A 23,869-nucleotide genomic window follows, 5' to 3' on the forward strand; every position below is an offset into this window, starting at 1 on the left:
TTTAAAATATTATTAATACAAATCAAATTATTTAAATGATACATATTTTTTTTATGGAGGGTTCACACCAATAGACCAAGGGACCATTGACTAAATGATAAATTGAAAACAACATAAAAATATGAACTAGCCAAATTCAAACCATAAAAATTTTAAAAATATGAAAAATATAATTTGTGCAAACTATAGATTATGTAGCATATATATTTCTTTGCACCATTATTGAAATTTAATTAGCTAATGAGATATAGAGAGGAGACTTTAGTCGCCAAATTTAATGTCTCACCTGGAATATTAAAAAGGTGGTGAAAAGTCATCGAGTGCCTAGGAATCTACTAAAAAAAAGAATATTTAATCTGGCTGTAGAATCCACGTGGACAAACAATCTGATTGGGAACAATTATATTTAATATGTTAAACCTCAAGTTTTCTGTTTGTTAGGATGCCCGCTTCTCAAAAATTTTGAATGCAACTTTTCTTAGTTAGTCCGAAGATCTCAATGTGCATGGCGAAGTGGTTTAAACTTCATCACTGGAAACCAGTCATCCTTTTTCTCACTTCAAACTTCTTTTACTCCTATTGGCTTAGCTTCAAAAAAATACTAGCAGTTGTATACAATGATGCACTGATATAAAAATATATTTTTAAAAATATTTTCAATCCATATACATAATGTCTAAAAATTTAAAAAATTTAAAGAATTAAAAAATACTATGACAATTATTCTTCACTTACATAAGGACATTTAGGATTATAGTTTTGTTTAAGATTAGATTAAATTTTTTTAGTATAAAATAATTTTATTATTACACCTAATTATTTTCTAAAATAAAATGAGAACTTTTTATTTCATATTCTTTAACTAAATAGTTATGAAATTAATTTATAATCACCTCCAATTAATTTTTGAATAAGAAATAATAAATAAATTTGGGTTAAATGTTCTATTAAACAATTACACTTTTTAATTAATTTTTGTATGGCTTTTAATTATTTAATAAAAATAAAATTTAAAAAATCTTCTTTCTAATATAAAAATTATTACATTATCTTCAAATATTATTCAAAAAATAAGGACATTTACAGACTTCTCAACCATGACTCTTCGATCTTTGATCACATCAACACCATCTGGTATGTTGGTACTAGTCCCCTTGACTAGCAGAAAACCTTTGAAAATTTCTGTAAATCCCCCATCCCCCCCAAAATTAAATGTTTCAAATGGCAACTCATGCTTGATAGATTGCCTATTAGAAGTCATCATGTTGACTCTGACATCTGCCTTGTCTATAAGATCCCCGAGACTATGAGACACATCTTTTTTTACTATTCTTTTGCCAAGGAAGTGTGGTTGATGTTTGGAATATCTATTACTGAACATGCTTGCACTCTTGATATTACTAGATTTATACATGGTCTCAAAAAAGATGCTAACTTGTTCTAGAAAATTCTTTCTTCTTACATCCTTTGGTTTATATGGAAGTTTAGAAATGAGGATAAATTTCAAGGCAATGACAGACTTCTTACTGGTTTTCTTAGAAAACTCATAAGTTTTAAAATTATTTCACAAGTTTGTTGTGTTATGAGGCTAGAAAAGGAAAAGTTGCTAAGATTCCTCCAAGATGGTCACACCACTATGTTCATCTACAAAATGAAAAATGGCTTCGAATGGGCCAGTATTGTGGAGAATCGGTCAACCTTTAATGATGCACTTAAAAAGCTGATTAAGGATATCAAGGATACCAAAGGTCCTTATTTTGACAAGCTTGAGATGTTCACCCATATTCTGGAAAGAAAGAAAGTGGTTTGGATGGAGGGTGCTCAAGGGTGGAACTCTTGGGTTGAATTTTATGATGACATTCTACTATAAGAGTTTACCTAGATCTTTTTTTTGTGTCCATACTCATGAAATTTTTTATATACTTTGATGATCTTTATTGTGTTGTAATATTTTGATTAGTTGTGCTACTTTGGTGGGTTGAGGCTCTGCCTCCCCATTCCTTGCTTCGTAACTCTTTTTTGATCAAATAATTATTAATATAAAAATAAATTAGGAATATTTATAGACTCTTAATGATTTGGAATAATATATAATCCTCTCTTATAGATTTTAAATTATTTCAATAAATTTTATTAGAAATTCTCATGTGTTGGGAAATAATTTGCAATATAATATTTTTAAAAATGAGATAAAATTGAAAATATTTGTGTGTGTGTGTGTGTGTGCGTGTGCGTGTGCGTGTGCGTGCGTGTGTGCGTGTGTGCGTGCGTGCGTGTGTATAATATTTTATAACAAAAATAATAAACTTGAACATTTTTTTAATTAATTGTAATATATCTCTGAAAAGGTATCAAAACCTAATTTTCTTTCTTATTTTTCTTTTACCAGTCTTAAAAGAGAATCATCTAATATTCTTTTTTTTTATTTTTAATAGTCTATAATAATATACAAACCAATTATTTATGATTATTCTAAATTTTTATCACAATATCCTACCTTAAAGAACTACATTTTACTTGTGGTTAATGTGAGTCTAATTATTTATTAAAATAAAAATAAGAGAGTATTAAAATTTGAGAAATCACAAACTAGTTTTGAAAATCTCAAACCAAATAATTAATGTGAACTCTATATTAATCAATAGATCAACATAAGTAATACATGAGAGATATATTGAGTAAATTTCCTTCATGTTAAAAGACAGACTATAGTTTTTAGTATAAAAATCAATAACTGAAAGGAAAAAGGGGAGGCTCACAAATTTTGTTTAGTAATCAACAATTTATTTTTAAACTCTCATAAGTTTATCAACTAATAATCATACACACACACACACACACACACACACATATATATACTAAATATTTTTCAAATAATTTTTTTTTTCAAAAAGGAGTGTTTCTATTTCAAATTTCAATAAAATTCAAATAGAGAAATATATCTACTTCAACATGTACATAGTGTACACATATCTCTTATATATTTTTATATCATTCATATAAATAAATGTACACAATCATAAACAAAAAAAAAATAGTGGATATAATAAAACTTAATCATATTAAAAAATAAATCTAAAATTTATCTTTAAAATAATTTTTTTAAAAAGATATTAAAAGTAAAGTAAAAAGAGTTTCACACTAACATCCTTCTATTTTGAAAAAAAAATCATTCAACAATCCTAATAAATAACCTCAACTATATTATGATGCATCTGTTGAAGATTTCTATGTATCAAAATGCAAAAGTTGAAGATTTCTATACATCAAAATATAGTGCTATGGGAGGATCTTGATGGGTTCTCCACCTTAAACTATGAATACAAAATAAATCTATTTGATTAGTAAAGCTCTCAAGAAATTATAATATATAATTATGGGTTATGTTTCTAGAATAGAGTCCACACATATTACCTTGTCTTTATAATTTTCTACTCACAATCATCTAGTGTTCTTATTCAATAAATCACAACCATATATTGACAAGATAGATAAATAAGTTAAAGAAGTATATTAAAATGGGTCAATTGAACAATTTTATTTTATTTTTATCGGTAAAAGGCCAAAGCCATTTGAGTTATATATATAGATAGATAGATAGATCTCCATTCAAATAGGCACTAGTAGGAAAGATCAGAGAAGAAAACCTCCAATCTTGCCCAGTACTTTCATCCTATACACTTTTACAAATTTAAAAGGGGCATACCCCAGTTTATATTGGATACTTCCATCTTAACTAAACATTGATCAAGTAATAACTTTGTGATTATTTGTCTGCTACTTTTAGCAATAAACAGAATGACATATGATATAACTCCATTTGTAACAAGTAAAGATGGGTAGGATTAGAGGTCCTCATGTCCTTCAAGTTGATAGAATTAATATTAGTTTCCTCTTCCTCCCTACTACCAATAACTTTAAGCTCATTTAAACACGTTAGCACTGTTAGAAATCCAAAATATGTTGTCTTGCTTGGCTACATTATTTTTCTATATAGACTAATTTGCTTGGTTATATTATTAAGCTTATCATATGTTATTCTTTAACTTTGATGGTTAAAAGTTTTAGTTAATGAATAAATATACACATTAATTTCTATCAGAATTCTTCTAGAAGCAAAATAATTAATTTAAAATTAAGATTATACCACCCTTCTCACAAGATCTTTCAAAGAGAAGTTAATTTTTTTACATGGAACTAAATTCCCTATTGATGTTCCAAACTTCACTATTTGATTTCTTTTATACAATAGAGTAAAAGTTGGTGATCAACCAAAGTAAAAATATTTAATTCTACTAACCATTTAAATAATGACTTTCACATTTATCTTTACTATCTTAATTTTAGGAAGAATAGCTAAGTAACTTGCTAGCATAACATAAAATAAATTCACTATCAAATTACATTATAAGATAGCATTAATAAAAGAATTTATATTAAAATAAATAAATAAAATAACTTTATATTTGCTTTCTACCTTCACCATCCAATAAATAAACATATTCTATCAAATTTACTATTTAATTAATTAATTGCAATAAATATAATTGATATTCTTGAATGTAACAACACATCTACTTATTCCTAGATTTACTATGATAAAGAAAAACTAAATCATTATATATATTTACAAAAAGTAATGAAAACAAGAATCCAACCATAAATTTGTTTGAAGAAACACTTTTTTGCATGCAAGTGAAATTATATGCTAAGCGTCCCATAGCAGCTACAGGTGCCCAAAATATAGATTAGAAGGGGGTGTAACTTTGCAGGTTGGTCTACTACAATAAAAAAATGGGGTCGACTCCCACCCGCAAGCCCTATGAAACTACTCAATAGGAATGAGTCGGTGGCCAGAAAATGCAAACCCATTTCCATGGGTTAAAGCAAGTCTAAATGCCCCCTAAAAATGTTCCTGATGAGCAGTTTTGGAAAAAAAAATGGAGGGAGCGGTGTTGGTGAGGGGATTTGCTAGTACAAATCAAGACAGTGGTCCCCCGTCTCCTTTAGGCTCCAAGTGGAAATGGAGGTAAGGGAGAGTTGGGCGCTATAGGTAGATGTGAGGAAAGGAATGTAAGAGCACAAAAGAAAAATCCACATTTTTGCATTTATGATTGGAATGCAAGGCCACTAAGCTGAGAACCGCTAAACAAAAAATAGTCATAAGAAAATGGATTGAAAAATAAATAAAAATAAGAGAGATCCGATATCTCCAACATTCCAAAACACTTAGAATTCCATTCAACTAAAGGAATAAAAACCTGAAAAAAGCTAGCTGATTTAGAAGCTTCATAATTTCCACTACAATTTTTCTTTGCCTTCAATCTTCATTTGTGTCCCCCTTTGTACATTTTCTCAATCCTCTTATTCATATGTCAAACTACTTTATTTTCAAACTAGGCAAAAATCTCCAAAACTTCCATATTATTATTTTTTGGTTTCAAACAAAGAAGTTCACATTGATATTTTATCATTTAAGTTTTACTGTTGAATATTTGAGATAATGCATACTTACATCTAGATTATATCATACAATCAAAAAGATTAAAATTAATTTTCTTGAATGAAACCAATATTTCATTTGAAATGCATTAACACACACAATGTTTTCAAAAGCAATCACACTCTTTTGAAGATTTTTGGCATGTTTGAAAATAGAATGTTAAAAAAATGGATTGTGCCACACATACAAATACCATTTCTCCTTACAAAAAATAGAAACTTCCTCTTCTCTTTTTATTTTTCTAGAAATAAAACAACCTTATTTTTCAAAAGTCATTTGAGTTTATTTATTAACTTTTGATTCTATAGGAATAATAAATATGGTAACTTTCTATTTTTGATTTCAAATCCCAAAAAATAAATTGCCGGTAAGGGGTTGACAATTTTTTGATAACAAAAATTATTTTGGGAGCAAAGCTCCCACATATAAGCCTATCGGCTTAATTATTGTCCTTAACAAGAAACTCCACTTTGCCAGCAAAATGAGCTAAGTGAATGGTAAAAGGATTTTGGTTGTTGGTTATAACATGAGTTTGGGAAACAATTGCTCCATGCGTTCAAGCTGAGATTTACTTGCAAAAGCCAATGACTCACTTTCTAATGAGTATGTAATTGATTATGAGGCACGTCACGATTTCACCTGGCCTTTGTTATCCTTAAAAAAAGTCTTAAAAAAGTTTTTTTTACAGCATTGATCAATTGGAAAAAGAAAGATTGACTTCATTATTTTTCATATGGTGGTTGATGATGGCAAAAATTTTAATCAAATGCAGTTGGCAAGTGTAAAGTCTAAATTCCACAACTTTTTGAGCATCCTCCCTACGTGCATCAAATTCAAAGCTTTGGAGCAGGGTATGGACATCCATCAAGGCCCAGGGGAATGCCAATTTTTACCAAACATTATAGTTGGGATTGCCTTGGTAGATATGCATCTTGAATGGGAGCATTAATAAGACTTGCTAATTGTTAGACAAGAATGCCACAAACAGATGTCTCGTGGAATAAAATAATTACATGATATGCACAAAATAAATTTGATAATGCTTTACAATTTTTAAAGAAAGTGTAGTGGGCAGGAATACAACCAAACTCTAAAACCTATGCCAACATCTTTGTTGTTTGTGCCAAAATTAGAGGCTCAAGATAAAATTTAAGATTTGTGTCCTACCAAGCAATACCACATCATCAAAAGTAAAGTATGAAAAAAGTGAAAAAAATTCATGGAACCCTAGTTGACTATTCAACCATCCATTCCATTTAACCATTATCACAAATTAACAAATAGTTATCCATTTCATTAACCAAAATCAAAGATGAACAATATTTTCTTATAAACAAGGCCTTAGAATACAAATTCAATGATATTGACTTATACGTCATAAATCCATGACATAAACAATACAACCATCTATTTGATTATACAATATACATTTTGAATACGTAATAATACCATATACACAATTACATCTAATCATCCAGTGTAAAATGATTTCATCAATTGCAAAAAATAAGATGATTACATACACTACATCATATGAGCATTTTAACAAGTTGCATCAAACAAGAATCTATTTGCAAGTCCTGGTCTCCTCAGCCATCGAACATCATTCATCCATTATTTGATATGGGAGTGTGGCCCAATCACTTTTACCACGCCAACCACAAAGTGTTTATCTCTCTCAGGGTTCTCCTTGACATGAAGAACACTCCAACCCTAGCATGAGAAGCCCAAAAACTTGGAAGAAGAGGATCAGATGGATCTAGTGCAACCATGAAACATATTACTTTCCACATATCTCTAAGTAGCCTAATTACAGAATGTGGCAGGGAAATACAATAACAACATATCTACACATATGCAATAAGATAAATGGCTTTGGCCAAAATAACTTAACTATCATTACTAATAGAAAGAAACAAAACAAACAATATCCATTTCTAATTAGATAATTGATAGGTAAAAAGGAACAAAGCATATTGTAACCATTTCTATCCATCCCAATTTTCCACATTACACCCATACCATAAGGAAGTCTAAACACACTCAAACAAGGAATTTCAAGGAGTATAATAATTTCAGAATTCAACTATGAATACATATGCACTAACATTTCCATATGCACATTCTAGAAGTTGTTATGCAACATCATAACATAACATGTGCTAATATCAAACACTTCCTTTCACGTTATTTAACACATAAGCAATAACAACTCTTTATAAAAATTACAATCTTGACTTAATAGGTAAATGTGTATGCAAGGTTATTTGTATTTCTTGACTTCTAGCCTACATATAAACATACACCTATGATTTGTTTGCTGGAACAAAACCATGCACAAATCATTTATACTATGCTCATTTTTAATATGCAAGATACAACTCATAAGTGGTAACTTCATTGTTATTTTAACTCATGGTTCTTATACCACATCTTCTCAAATAGAATAGCCATAGTCAAAATAATTTTGTCTAAGCTTAACATTAACAAGACAATGTTTAATGTAGGTTATTAATTAGTATCAAAATATATAGTATGTTAACTGCAAAAGATGGTACTTATGTTCAAATTCAATCAGGTCAATGAACAAGACTATATGGCAGAAAAGATTTATACACTCATTTTCTACAATTACACTTTTCAATAAAGGAAGTCATCCATTACAAGAATGTAAAAAAATAGATAAATCACTTATTCATGCATGACACACTTCATGGAAAGAATTGGAATAGGCTATTTTGGAATTTATGATGACAAATCCCATATCCAAGTTATACTACTAAAAACAATCACCCACCCTACAAGTTTAGTGGTGTATATGTCTTGCTGGTATGATATAAAAGGAATAATTTATCTAATATTGCAATTCTAGAACACACATTCCTTGCAGAGAAAAAGATTAGAACAACTAGACATTCATAGTTTTAATTCTTGGAACGTAGTTTTAATCTCTCAAAGAAAAATTATTGTTAACACATATTGGTTATTGCAGAACTCACAAGTGATAGATCATAGAAAGACACATGCAATCACGTTGTCGAGTGACCCAAACATGTTACTAATGGTGTGTAGGGATTTGCTTCTAGGGACATGTTTAACAAGGCAAGATTTCATATTTAGAAGCACATAGTCCTTTCTAGGGGCAAAATTCCTTAAGGGCCCATTTGGTTGCAAGAATTCCCAAATATGACATTCATCTATGCTGGAATAATATCTCTTCTGGTATTCATGCATTCTTAAAATAAGTTTTGGAATATCATTTAGACATGTTTGGTTTACTTGGAAGAGGAGTCAAATGATGCATATTCTATGTTTGGTTGCAACAATTGAAATAGGCATTGGAATAAGTTTTGTTTTAAAATTTTAATAATTAAATTATTATTTTTAGTTTGGTAATATTTTAAATAAACAAGAATTTTTTATTTATTAAAACTAGTTTTTTAATTAATTTTTTAAAAGCCAAATTATTTTAATTAGCCTTTATTTTATTTTTTAAATTGACTTTATTACTGAAAGGTATACCACAACCTTTGAAATTCTTCAAAATTCAAAGGACATATTATGTTGTCAATTATAATTTTAATTCTAAATTAAATCAAACTATTTTAATAAGCATAAGATCAAAACTAAAATCATTTTATTTTTAAATATATTAAAGAAAAAATAACAAATAAGTCGAGATCATTAATATGATTTAAATGATCTTTCAACATGGTTTTAATTATAAGATTAAACACAACATTTATTTGTAAAGATAATTTAATGAAAGTTTATAAAAGATATAAAATCTAATAGTCTTTTTTGTCATTTAAAAAAAATACATATTAAACTTTAAATACTATTGACCTAGTTTATATCTTATGATGAACAGAGAAAATAGTCCAAAAATGCATTCAAGTGGCAGAATACAATTGAACGACAAAGTCATGGATCTGACCCATCAAATTGGGTTTATTAAAAATTGGAATAAGAATAAGCTATTATTATTCCACCTTTTTTAGGAATACCACTATGCTCATTTTGGGGTCGAATTAAGATAGGCGAATTCTAATTTTAATTTTGTGTTTTGCAAACAAATGTCTGATTGATGAATGTGGGTATTTAGATTTTCCTATTCCCGCCCAATTCCTACAACCAAACAAGACCTAAGCATGCAACAATATTCAAACATAGGGGAACTCATTTAGCTAATAGAGCTAGTTGGCAGATATATCCAAATAAAAAACTAGTGTAATTTATTTCCGATTTATTTATACTTCTTGAAGCTCTGAAAGAAAACATAAAATTTAGAAATTTGTACAAGCAAAAAGGGGAACCTAGTTGTTAGTTTGTTGTCAACACTCTTTTCAATCGTCCTTCTCATTCTCTTGTTCCCAGCCGCTACCACTTCTCTATGTGTTTTTTATGCATAACAATATGTTTTTATTAATCTTGAAAACATATCTGACACAATTATTCTTCTCATCCAATAAGCTAGAGAGTGGTTAGCTATTTTCTACTTGTTTTTTAACATTAGCATTTTTAAGAGAACTCACTTCTAAAAAAAATTGAAATTCATATCTAATTCAATTACATAAATAGTGCATGTTAAAATCAACAATAAAAATTAACCATTTGACTACTTTATTTTAACATTACATTATTCAATTACTTATCAAATTTTAATTCATAACCCACATTGATATTTTCTACCTTTATTGCATCACATATCATGGCTCAAGGAGGTTAAAGAAGAGATAAACTGAAATTACAATTAACACAACATCTAGAAGCCTAAGCAGTGTATGGACCGCCCAAATATCTGACCATTCCCTTCTGAGGAGCTAACCTTCTCTACCTCAACCACACTCTTGTCTCAATGTCCTTGCAACTAGTCAAACACTTGAACAAAGAATGAGTTGCTATGGGATCATATCCATATAATGAGATGACGTAACAACATTTCTGTCATGACTCACTTTTTGACATGTTTATTTATTAGGACATATTATGAGTTCGACTCTTACTCTATGTTTGACTATGTATGACTTGACTTGAGTCAAATGCCTTTATATTTTGTTTAGACTTATTAGTCAATGATATTAGATGGATAAATTTAAACTTGCTAGTCATTATCGTGATATTGTTTTATGTTCAATTTTATGGGTTAGCAACATGATTGATATTGTATCTTTATATTTACAAGTTGCTATGTTTTGTTTAGATTATGTAAAATGGTTGATTTAAAATCATGTTTCAAAAGTGTTTGTATATATGGAAGTTGAATGCTTACAATTCATATTATATAAATGATGAGGAAATCATGAATTACGATATGAGATGTCTAGTTTATTTTACTCTATAATGTAATCTTATTAATATGGTTGACAATATTGAAGTTGTGAGTGTGCAGGTATTGAAAGAGGAAGAGTGGTTGAGGTAGAGGAGTTTAACTTGTTAGCAGGGTTGGCCTGAAATTTGTATGGTGTAATCGTGTACACACATTTAGTTATTTTATTTGGTATTAAATCTATTCTCTTGTGATTTCAAAGTTAGTTTGAATTAGTAATTAATAATTTTCAAATTTGAAATTGTGGTCATGAATTAGATAAAGATGAATTAAATAGAACTAGAAGTAATTATACTTTCTTAAGCCAAGTGTATGTCAAAATCATTATTGATGGGCAGCAGAAATTGATGGTAGGAGACTTTCATTAAGCATCCATCATGTTAGTTGCTTAAAATGAGGGGAAAAAAGAGTTCGTTTAGGGCCCGTTTGGCAATAGGAATACAAGCGGAATAAGCATATGTAAATTCTTAAAATTTTGAATTCTTTGTTTGGATGTACCAAATTAGAATTGGAATATGAAGTAAAATAGGAATACATATTCCAATTTTGGCCCAAAAATGAGGTTTTACAATTCCACCCAAATAGGTGTTATTGGAATATGTATTCCTATTCCACTTTTATTTATTTTAGAAAACATAAATTTTGGGGTTTGCAAATTCCCCATCAAATATTGGCTGAACTAAACAGAAAACATAAATACGTAGCCCCATTTTCTATTCTAGAATAGCTATTCCTATTCCCACAGCCAAACGGGCCCTTAAAGAGGGAGGCGTTATTCTTTTAAGAATAGGAAATCACAGGAAGAAAAAAAATTGGTGGGAGGTTTCTGTTTCATTTGAAAGAGAACAACGACTGGAAGGAAAGGGGGGTTGGAGGCATTTGATTGGGAGAGAAAGACTAATCAACAAGGGAAGTTGGAGGATTCATTGGTGGCGATTGGGAGACAGAGAGAAGGTTTGGAAAGCAAACTACAAATCCAGGTTCTCCATGTTTTTATTATTATGGGTTTTTTACCTTGTCTTAGGTGCATTTATAAAGTATTCATTTGCGATTTCCATTAGCAAATTAAGTTCTTATCTTCTTGCAATTCGATGATCTTCCATGTGAAACGGTAGCAATGTAAACCAAACATTCTTAAATCCCCTCTAGATAACCATTGTTTGGATAAGTGAGAGGCTCTATTTTTGTTTTTAAGAACTATGATGTTGTGTTCATAGAAAAAAAATTAGAAATACCAGTTTTCTAAATCTTCACGCAAAATTCTTGAACTTCGTTTATCTTTGTTTGTCAATTGGAACCAAGAACTCTCATTGATACTCCTATCAATTTTTGCATGCTAAGGGATTAGCTTTAACAAGACCCGTATTACATTTCATATTAGAATTTGGCAATGTTTAGAATAGATAATCGGAGTAGAAAAAGAATAGAAAGCCATCATTTATGCAGTTTAATTGTTAGCTTATATTTAGCTACTGATTTAGGAACATATGGTTTAATGATAGCTTATATTTGGCTACCAATTTTAGGAATATACAATCAACCTGATTTAAATAAAATGGGTGTCTGGGTGGTTTCAGTTGTAGTAAGTGTTTTCCCAACGTTTTGATAGTTGTATGGGTCTTAATCAAAAAACTTGGTGTACTTAAGTAAAACGTAGGAGGAGTACGACTTGCATTTTTGAGGAATGAAAACTTATATTGCTTGTTTTCAATAGAGATAATTGGTTGAATATCGAATGGAATGCCTGAACATTAAAAAGGATTTGATTTTCCTTATGCATTATTCAAAGAGGTTTTGACTTCACCAAACCGACTTATAAACTTATTTCATAGGTGAATCATTGGTTTCGATCAACGTAGATGGATGTACATTATTCTTCAGATTGATAAGTTTGAATGGGAATCATTTTGATCATATAGTTTTCCTTTCGATATAGTATTTCTATATAAATAAGAGCTAGTTAATATGGCTGAATTATGTGCGTTGTTGTAAATTAAAGCCCTATAGAAAAGTTCAAAAGTTCAAATCTCTATCAATTTTGTATATTATTTTTCTGATAATCCGACTGTATGATAAAATAGAGCTGTAGATTAAGGGATAAATTTAAAGGGAAAGTTCTTTTATTTATAAGTTTGAAATAGCATTACTCTATATCGTATCAACATTTTCAGACCAGCTAGGTCAATAATGAGATAAGAAATGTATTCTACGATAAAATCTTGTTTTAAAATGGAAAACATAAATCTGAAAGTAATAATAGATAGATAAATAGATGAACGAAGTGAGATTCGTTGTTCTATATTCTGACTCTGTGTTAAAAAAGAAGGGGTGATGAATGTGAGTATAAAGGGGAGGGTAGATCTAATGAAGACTAGTGATGTTTTCCTTCATTTGCTACCTGCCAGTCTTTTACACTATGCTAGTTCATGAAGCTTGACCAAGCTCGGTAAAATAATTATGCATATTTGAAATGCAAGGTTAATTTATTTTGTCATCCCTCTTCCACATCCACGTGTATGTTTTCTACTAGGCATAAGTTGAAAGTAAAATTAGGCACTTGGTTGCACCAGATTCTTCCAATCCAATTGTACCGAGTTGCTAGCATTCTCGTGCTAGGGTCAGGTAGTTCTTCTTAACCGAAGAACCTCAGGGGGCCAACCACTCCACGGGTGGGCAGTAAAAGTGCTTGAGCCACTCTTCTATCCCATGATAGCAGATGGACCGCACCTGGATAGCTTGGGGATTGGACTACATGTGGATGGGCTTAAAGGTTTGATGGCATGTTACATTTGATACTTTTATGTTATTGCACATTTGATAGCATATGATGTATTGATGCCATGCTTATGTTCGGTGTGCAAGTCAACATAGTTTGTGACTTAAGATCGACATGTTTATTTATGTACATTTCAACATTTTATGCATTTGTATTACTGACATGTAGTCAGCTTTGTATGAGTTAAACAACATTAATCATTTTTAAAAATAACATGTGGTCAGCGATGTATAAAAACACACACACACACACACAATCGAATCCAAAAATCACTATTTTTACAAATGGATTGTGGAAATCTACTATTATAAACATTAATTATATTCAATTATGAAATTTAATAACGACAATATTCGTCTATGTAACCTGTTTGATTGCCATTGTGTCAAAAATTGCAACTCAGTATAAATTGGAACAAGTAATTATGCTTATGTTGTCGACATTTGACTTTCAACTTTAGATTTCTGCATTTTATGGTTCACTTGCGTTTGTGGCAATGTTAGTGGTTTTCAATTCTTACAATTTCATTAACATCATGATCCTAACATACATATGTGCATTAAATTAAAACATCTTAATCATATTAATCAATACATACCATAGTTTCATTAAACATAAGAATAATGTAATTAACTTTAATTATCTATCTAACCAGTGTTCAAACATAGTTGAACAAGTCAAAGGTCAACAAAGTCACCACATAAGTAGGAAACTAGGAGTATTAAAAGATGAGACGTGACACAAACTTAACAGTGGACAAAAACTGTACCATGTCCCCTAAATTATGATCAAATGTTAATTTTATCTTTGGGAATAGTCTTTACAAGCAGGATAAGGCATTCGACAATGACTTCTTTCTAAAGGCGGTGGCTTCTTTATTTTTTTAATTAATGATTTAGAGGATGGCTTGTATATATATTTTTGCCAAACAACCTTCAACCAAAAGACTCTTCCTTACAAGAACTGTAGTCAAACTATCTTACAATATAACTTCACTTGACATCTAGAGTGATTTGCATGCAAGTGAGATTCATGCAAACTTCTCAACAATTGGAATGTTTAAACAAAAAAAATAGTGCACTCTTTAAAATAGGATGTCTAATGAATCTCATAGATTGACATATCGAAACTTTGAAACTACGAAGGAATTTGTCTGACTACAAGACAATTTCCATGAATTTACAAGATAATAAGATTATTTGTCTTTATAATATTCAAATTAGTATTTAATATTTTTATGTCAAATTATTTTTAAAAAATTACAATTTTAAAGTAAATTGTTGTCATTTTAGAAAACTACATTGTTATATTCAACAAAGTTATTAAACTTAATCTTTAAAATTCTATAAACTTAAAAATTAATTACAATATTAATTAATTAATTTAAAAAAATAAAAATTTAATCATATTATATAATATTTTTAATTAAATATTTTCTTATTAATTTAATTTGAAACATCATGACTCTAAATAGTAGTAACAATTATGATTAAGGCTTGAATAAATTTAGAATAGTATTAGGCTTATATTAAGGTTACAATTAGTATTAAAATTCAATAATAGTTAGAAAAAGTTTCAAGTTTTTATGATTGCAATTTTTCTTGGGGTTAGTGTTTTCATTAAGATTTTAAAATTGAGTTCTACATGTGTTGCTACATATCACTAAATTAAAACAATTGTTCTCCACAAAAATACATATTTACACAATAGAAAAAAAGTTAGATAAATAAATAATTTAAATGTTAGCTTGATTTAGTATTTCATAACGATTAAATAAAATGACAATCGCTAAACAAAAACATTACTCTCAGCCTATACTAACAAAGCCCATCTTGCAAAAACTAATTTGCAAAGACCTTCTGCCCGTAGAAAGAAAACAAAAACAAACATCAAAACGTGGAAAAACCAAACATCAAAACATGAAAATTGCTAGGTATCCGAAAGTGAGGATCCGCATTCTGCCGGACGTATTGCTTGATTTTCAACGAGTTAATGAAATGTGCGGATGAAGACGCCAAAAGCTGGGAGTAGAGAAGAGGAGGGAAATCCGAGTGGGTAGGACCCATTGAATGAGTGGGTAAACAGTGAGCAAACAGCTTAGGGCAGGACATCGATGTAGCTAATTGACAATGGCGGAGTGGTGGCGTGGGGTTCCCAAGCTGGAGCTTCATGCTCATCTCAACGGTTCCATCCGCAGTTCTACGCTTCTGTAAGTAGGCCTACATTTTCTTTTTCGTTTCTGTTTTCGGATCATTCTTCTCTTCATAAACTGAAAACCCCAATTGATCAATGCAACTTGAGGTCATTATAGATGAAATATGATTATAGTCGAGATTGGCATGTTGCAACCAGCCTATATGGTTACTGCCATTTCAAGATTAGTGTCAGTCCTCTAATTAGAGCGGGCTTCAGAAATTGATGTCCTCTTGTGCTTGGCTGTATTTTACATTCTTATTTCCAAAGAAATAAGTGTATTTGCAAATAATCTAGGCCGGCGACTCTTAGGCGACCAGTCAAAAAAAGTGGGAGCTACGACACCAAACGCATAGCATATTACTCTACTTGTGGAAGCTAATCGAATGATACAAAGAAAGACATCTCTTCAATTTATCAATCATAAATACCATATTTATAAAATATGGAGACAAGAATATATATTAGCAAGTGCTCTCAAGGAAGAATGCCTAGATCAATTATATCATTATAATTGAAGCAAAAATGATGTCTGGAAAGATGTGTGAAAGATGGGGTATTATGTATCCTTCACTCAACCCGCGGCCTAAACAAAGAGCCTATATCATTCTTACATAACTCGTTTCTGTCAGCCCGCATCAGCATTTGTATGCAGAGTTGGAAAACTCTGACTCAGCTAACCCAAAATTTAAAACGAAAATCGATTTGGCAAATATTCGACAAATATATTAAACATAAAAATACATTAAATGTCTAAAATCTTTAATATATATGCACGTTATTGAATTTTTGGAATATCAAATTAATTTCTTTCATATATGGATCAAAGTAAGTTGAATATGAGTAAGCATCTTAGACTAGAAAACAAGTTCAAAATTTGAATACACAGGATCTTCAAGTTTCCATACTAATAAAAAATAAAAGTTAAAAAATCATATTTTTGTTTTTTACAATTAAAGCTCAGAAAAGCCTATAGGTGTTGTTGAATTTGGTTGTATAGATACAATGTTCTCAACAGGGATCTCTTTGGTCCTCTCCATGATTCGCATACTATGTTACCGGGTATGCTGGTAAAGCCAGGGTGCTAGTACAGGTGCAACATGGGTACTGTCAGTATGGCTGGGATGCTTGGGTTCGCTATGGGTCCTGCGAAGGACCTACAGTGAACTCAGGTGTCCAGGCGTGCTGTACCAAAGCCCAGTTTTATAAATTATAGCCTCAGTTTTGCTACGTTATTTTTAGTGTGCAGTTTCCCTTATCCACCCAGTCCCAGCTGTATTATGACTTCATAGCAGCGTTTTAAGCAACCAATTAAAGACCATTCAGCTGCACCTGTGAACACAGGGTTAGTAAACTTTATATTGACATATGGGATTGATTTCAGTTGATTTATATTATGCATATATAGCAGCTGCTTGTGTATGTTTTGTGAAACCACTTTCCTTGTATAATTGTATTGTTAATCATTTGGGAGTTTATCAAATGCTTGCAGACAAAATTGAATCGTTTGTTGATGCTGAGCTTGATTCTTCTGATGAAGAAGAATATGAATATTAAATATGGACTGTAATTTGTATTTTCAGTGTGTAAGAAACTTAATTACATTTTCAGACTTGAATATTATCATTTTTGGAAATTATGACTATGATATATGAAATATTTTACATAATAATTTTGTTGGAAATAATGAATTAATGAACATCACTCATATTTTATATTTATAACTCTAATGTCTGAACATGTATATTAAATTTTTTAAAATTTGTATATGTATGTATTTCTGTATACACTTATGTACCTGAACCCATACCCAAGGGAAAATAAATTGCAATACCCATGTATCCTTATCTCATAGCTTTTGCCTTAGCTGTACTGAAATCAACAGCTTAGCTCATATACAGGCAACATGGGGTTATACTGACTTATACTGCTGCTATTATCATTTATGTTATTATACTACTGTTGTAACTTGTGAATCAGTGATTTATTTGCATATTGTCTTGTTAATAATCAATTATTGACATCTCTCTCTCTCTCTCTCTCTCAATCTATAACATATTAATATTTTTTGAAAAATTCACACACACACACATACACAAATTGATATCGTTGCCCCCTGCCATCCCCTATTTTTGGCTCTTTAGAAAGTGTAAAGTTTCTGCAAATTCTGTAATATATTATCAGAGTTAGTTTATGCCTTATTCTTATACTCCAGAGTATAACCTTCTCCTAAAGATCGGCGACTTTCCAAGAAGAATAGTTTGTGGAACTTTGTGCTACGGAAGACTGCTTTTTGCATATCCATGATATCATTGTTGATCCTAAACTGAAACAACATTTTGAAGTACTTTTTCTATCCTTAACACTTCCACCCCATTTCGAGTTTGTGAATCTAGGTAAATCTAAGTCAACTTTCTCATATTTGAGCCCAAGGTTAAGAGTGCCTTGTAAGAAGTATCTCATAATGTGTTTAACTACAACTAGGTGAATCTCCTTTGGCTCACACATAAACTGACTTAAGGCGTTAACAACAAAGCAAATATCAGGTCTTGTATTTACCAAGTACATAAGAGATCCAATCATCTTTCTGCAGAGAGTAGAATCTATGGAAGGTGATTTTGCTATTGCTTCGTTGAGTTTATGTAGATTCCTCTCTATTGGAGAAGACATAGGCTTGCAGTTCCACATTCCAAATCTCTTCAAGATAGCTAATGTATACTTTCCTTGATTGAGTATAATGCTGTCAAAATTTTGCCATACTTCCAGTACTAGGAAGTAATGGAGGAGTCCCAAATCTTTCATCTCAAATTCTCTAATAAAATCTTTCTTGCATTGATCTATGAGATGGTCACCACCTGTTATTAGTAAATCATCAACATACAGTATCAAAATTACTATATCATCTTTATGATTTATCCTTTTTATAATATAGGTTTGGATCAGCTTTGTTCTTGGAGAATCCTAAGCTAGTTAGATACTTATCAATTCTTTCGTACCAAGCCCTTGGAGCCTGTTTAAGCCCATAGAGAGCTTTCTTGAGCTTGTAAACAAAAACTTTAGGATCATGAGTTTCAAATCCTTCAGGTTGCTCCAAATATATACCTCTTCTGTAATCTTTCCATTCAAGAATGCTGTTTTTGCATCCATTTGATGTACTTTCCATCCCTTCAATGCTGCAATAGCTAGGACTGCTCTTACAGAGGTGCATCTGGCAACAGGAGAAAAGGTTTCTTCATAATCAATCCCCTCTTTTCAAGAGAATCTCCTGGCTACAAATCTGGCTCTATATTTTTCAATGCTATCGTCAGCAACATGCTTTGTTTTAAATATCCACTTGGAAGAGACAATAGATTTTCCTTTAGGTCTAGGAACAATTTCCCAAACATCATTCTTCATAATGGATTGGTATTCTTCCGTCATAGCACCCTTCCAAGCTGTATGTTTAATAGCATTTGAAACATTGGTTGGTTTTGATTTAGACAAATCATTCATGTTTGTTGTATAACTAGAAAATCTTTTGGGCCTTTTTCTTTCTCTGATTGTTCTGGATGGTGCAGCAAAGTCTTGTGCTTCCTCTACTGTCTTAATGGCCCAAAGTGGTCATTTCATAGAATTTTGAGTTTCTTCAAGATTAAGATTTTGAATCTCATCTTCAATTTCTTCAATGTTCTCCCTCTGAGACTTAGATTTAGTATTTTTTTTAGAATTAGGTAATGGAGAGGGTTCTTTAGAACTTAGAGTCTTTTGAATGTTAAATCTTCTTCAAAAATTACATCCCTACTAGGTTCAATATTTTTTTTGACCAGCTATGAAAATCCTATATGCTCTAGATGTTTTACCATACCCTACAAAAATATCTTTCCTCTCAAAGCGTTCTAACTTAGTTCTCTTTTCTTTTGGAACATGTATATATACTGGGCACCCAAAAATCCTAAGATGACTTATATTGGGTTTAACCTTAGGAAAGACTTCTTCAAGAGTTTTATCTCTAAGGTAGGAGTGAGGTCCTCTGTTTTGAATATAGACAACAGTACAAGAGGCTTCTGCCCAAAGATAATATTCTAGATTTTGATCAAATATCATAGCTCTTGTAGCTTCTATAGTTGTTCTATTCTTCCTTTCTGCTACCCCGTTTTGTTGCGGGTTATAAGGAATGGTATACTCCCTCTTAATTCCTGTTTCTTTACAAAACCTTTTGAAGAAATCTGAGGTGTATTCCCTCCCATTATCAGTCCTAAGAGTTTTAATTTTATGTCCTGGTAAGTTTTTAGTTAAGGTTTTAAATTCTTTAAATCTCTTTAGGATTTCCTTCTGATTCTTTGCATTTTAAGAAGTAAATCCAAGTTTTTCTAGAGAAGTCATCTATAAAAAATGTATAGTACCAGAATCCTCCAAGAGAAGGAACAAACATAGGTGCACATAAATCTGAGTGGATTAATTCCAAAACATTGTTAGTTTTTCTAGTGCTATTATGAAATGGACGTTTGTTGTTCTTACCCAAAGTGCATCGTTTGCATATGCTTGAGTGATCTTAATTCAGTTTAGGTAACCAGTAACCATCTTCTCCATAGTTGATAAGGTTTTGAAATTTAGATGTCCTAACCTTTTGTGCCATATTTTGTTTATATCAGCAACTTCATGAATTAAGGCTTGAATAGGTCGACTAGGTTCTGAATTTAATTCATACAAATACCCTTTTCTTTGACCAATCAATTTTGCCTTCTTAAATGAGGAGTTCTTTTATGACTTTACCGTCCATGAATGCAACATTATGTCCATCATCTTCAAGTGCTGTAACCGAGATTAGATTCCTTTTTATTCTTGGTACATAGAGTACTCCTTTGAGAAGAAGAAAGCAACCTGACTTTAGTTTCAAGGTGCAATTTCCAATTCCTTTGACAAAATTTGTTGAATTATCACCGATGGTGACTTCGCCATTAACCTTTCTTAATATAGAGTCTAGTGCTTCTTTGTATCTTGTAGTAGATCAAGATGATCCACTATCAATCACCCATGCTTTACTTGAGACTTAATTTGATAGTGCCAAATACAATACACCATTCTCAGGATCATAGTTATCTTCTTCCCTAGTAATGTTTGTACAGTTCACTTGCTGTTTAGAATTCACAGGGCAATTATATCTGTAGTGTCCAAACTTTTCGCATCCGAAGCATTTTATTTTGGATAGATCTTTCTTAGGTTTGTCATTATTTTGATTATCCCTTTTATTCTTGAAGTGCTTCTTCTTGCCTTTATAGGAATTTGTATTAAGAACATGAAGTTCTTCATCTTCCATTTTCAATTTCCGTCCTTTCTTAAGTTTCTAGATTCTTCTTGAAGACAATCTCTCTTAAGTCTATTGAAGTCAGGAAGATTATCTCTAGCACTTACTCTTTGTGCGAATGTTTCCCATGAATCTGGCAATCCATCTATAGCCAAGTCATTAATGATGGTTCCTATACTTGCAAGTTCATCTCTTAGGCTGGCAACCCTTAGGAAGTAAGATTTCATTGATTCTCCCTTCTTTATTTGTATGTGATTTAGTTGCTTTTTTAGTGTGAGAACTCTAGTTGCATTGTTAACCTCATATGCATTTAGTAATGCATTCATCATATCAAATGCTGTTTGATGTTTTTTTAGCATGGTTACTATGTCATTTTTCACTCCATCTAATACGATTTGAATGGCTTTCCTATTTCCTTTACTCGGTTCAACAGTAGGTTGTCTGGATGCTGAATCAACAAATTGTTTTACATCATTTTCTTCAAGAATCATCATAATTCTAGATTTCCAAGCATCAAAGTGTTCTTTCCCATCAAACTTGTCCTCGGGTCTAATTGTGTATGCCATTGAAGATAGGAGAATGATGCTAGATATATATCAAGTTTGATTATTTAATTTGCAAAGTGTTTGACTACTGGAGCTCTGATACCATGTAAAGTTTCTGCAAATTCTGCAATATATATCAGAGTTAGTTTATGCCTTATTCTTATACTTCGGAGTATAATCTTCAATGTTCAGACTTGTGTGAATCAATACTTATAATTCTGGAGATATTTTCTGTATCTGCGAATTGTCTAGAAGGCAGAGTTGATCAAGTAGCAGACTTCTAATTGTTTTTGTGTATCCTTAACCTTCAACCACACCCTATATAAGCATAGAACCAAGGGGGCATGTCGTTACAAAGGACATGTCCCTTCCAAAGTCAAAATAAAACCTTCTCCTAAAGATCGGTGAATTTCCAAGAAGAATAGTTTAGTTCCCAAACTAATCAAGGAAATTAGTTAGTTATAAAATAGTTACTTCAGGATTTGCACCGATCCCTATTAGGAGGATAAGCTCATATAAATAGAGACTTCGGTAAGGATTAAGCAAGAACAGATCAGTATGTTATAAAGTTATGGAATTAACAGGAAGCGTCCTGGAAACATGTTCCCTATCATCCCCTTGTCTCCGTCCTTGAAATGCTGTGGATCATAGGTCTTGACTCTTTACCCTTGCTAGTTCTCTTATTTGTAATTGTGGATGCCATATTCTTGAGTAAGTAAAATGGAATTAAAGTTTGGTAAAATGAAATTAATGAAAAAAGAATTTAAAACGCTAGCAGCCTTGAGGCTAGAAATAAATTAAGAAAATACTCATTACAGGCTACATTCTGTGACAATGATTAAAATTAGAAAACAAATTATGAAGCTCCTTGACAGTTGACACTAACAAAATAATCTTCCCCATACTTAAAAAATAAAATAAAATCAAAACTATATAAGCTTCTTAGCCTAGCACATACTTGATTCAGCAAATAAATATTCAGCCCTTAAAATTGAAATGGAAAAAAATTACAGTACACTTTTAAGGTAACATGCAGATACCTCAGCACACTCTTATGCAATTTCGTGATTATTTGGAGAGCAGTGACCTCAGACAAGCCCTATAATGCTGTGAATGCTAATCTGTGACCTCACAACAGATCAGCTACCTTACATCAGATCAGCAACCTCAGTAAAACCAAGACCAGTGACCCAAAAAAGAAACATCATTGTGTTGAAATCAGATTATAATTTATAATTGTTTTTTGACTGTCCAAGTTTTTGGAATTGATGTGCAAAAATCTAATTCATGATTTTATTTTAGTTCTGTTTTGTGGTACCGTAACATTAATCTGTGAATGATTTTTATAATTCTTCACTTGAGCTAGGTATTTCTTGATCACACAAGGTGTTCCACAGTCAAGTTTTATCAATTTTAAAAATTGTAATCATAGTTAGCCTCAGCAGTTTTGATGACAGTTTGTTTTAGGAGTTACGTATATGCCCTTGTACTTTTACAAATAATCCTTTATCTTGTGCAGGGAACTTGCGAAGGAAAGGAGCAAGAAAGGAGATCTAGTGCTTTCAAATGTGGAGGGTGTAATCTTGAAAGGTGAATTGTTGTCTCTTATCTCTCAGTTATAATTCTAATTGCCATGTGCAAATGTACAAAACTTTAGATGCTACAATTTGTAATATAGCTGTTTGAGCAGAAATTCTGTAATAATAATTTTGTGTTTCAATTCAGATATCTTTTTGGGCACCAGATATTAGAACACTCCCAAAATTTTAAAAAATTTCGTATTTTTCAAATTTTTTGAGTCTTGCTTTTGAACGAAAATTCATTCATTTTTCAAACTAGGTAATGTTCTTTTATCAGTAATAATGATATATTTTATTAATATTAAGGAAAATACAAAGTTTACACCATCGCCAAAAATGACTGGTCTGAGATCCAAAATGATCAGTAGCCCATTGCTACCACCAACCCTCGTGATGAAAAATTACAGCCCGAGTACAACGCTACCAAAATAAACTATCTGCTACATTGGGCCATGACCTCCACAGAGACAGAAACTACTTAGTTTCAACTACCAAATTTACAACCCTGAAGAAAGAATCAAAACATTCCCCCTCGACCAAGCACAGGCATTCAACTGTTGCTTCTCATTTCTTTAAAAAAAGAGAAAATGGGCACGAGCCCAGACCAGAGAAAACCAGAGGCCGTGTGCCCATGTCACCCACCTCTGCACATGCATTCT

At 31.2% G+C, this 23,869-nt stretch overlaps 1 protein-coding gene across 4 annotated transcripts in view; it reads left to right on the plus strand.

The window, feature by feature from the left end:
* The first annotated feature begins 15,647 nt into the window (after nucleotides 1–15,647).
* The window catches only part of LOC149534955 (adenosine/AMP deaminase family protein), a 42,583-nt gene continuing 34,361 nt past the window's right edge, over nucleotides 15,648–23,869 (plus strand). For all 4 annotated transcript variants that reach the window (XR_016357822.1, XM_089806715.1, XM_089806716.1 and 1 more), the window contains exons 1-2: nucleotides 15,648–15,817; nucleotides 23,150–23,220. Coding sequence is in view for 3 of the 4 variants with exons in the window: in XM_089806715.1 (XP_089662841.1) it covers nucleotides 15,738–15,817; nucleotides 23,150–23,220 (151 nt within the window). In the remaining variant the exon portion in view is untranslated. The remainder of the gene's footprint in view (nucleotides 15,818–23,149; nucleotides 23,221–23,869) is intronic.

This window comes from Cupressus sempervirens, chromosome 10 (genome assembly GCF_028749045.1).
Source record: "Cupressus sempervirens isolate cs-2001-9-10 chromosome 10, ASM2874904v1, whole genome shotgun sequence".
NCBI classification, from domain to species: Eukaryota; Viridiplantae; Streptophyta; class Pinopsida; order Cupressales; family Cupressaceae; genus Cupressus; species Cupressus sempervirens.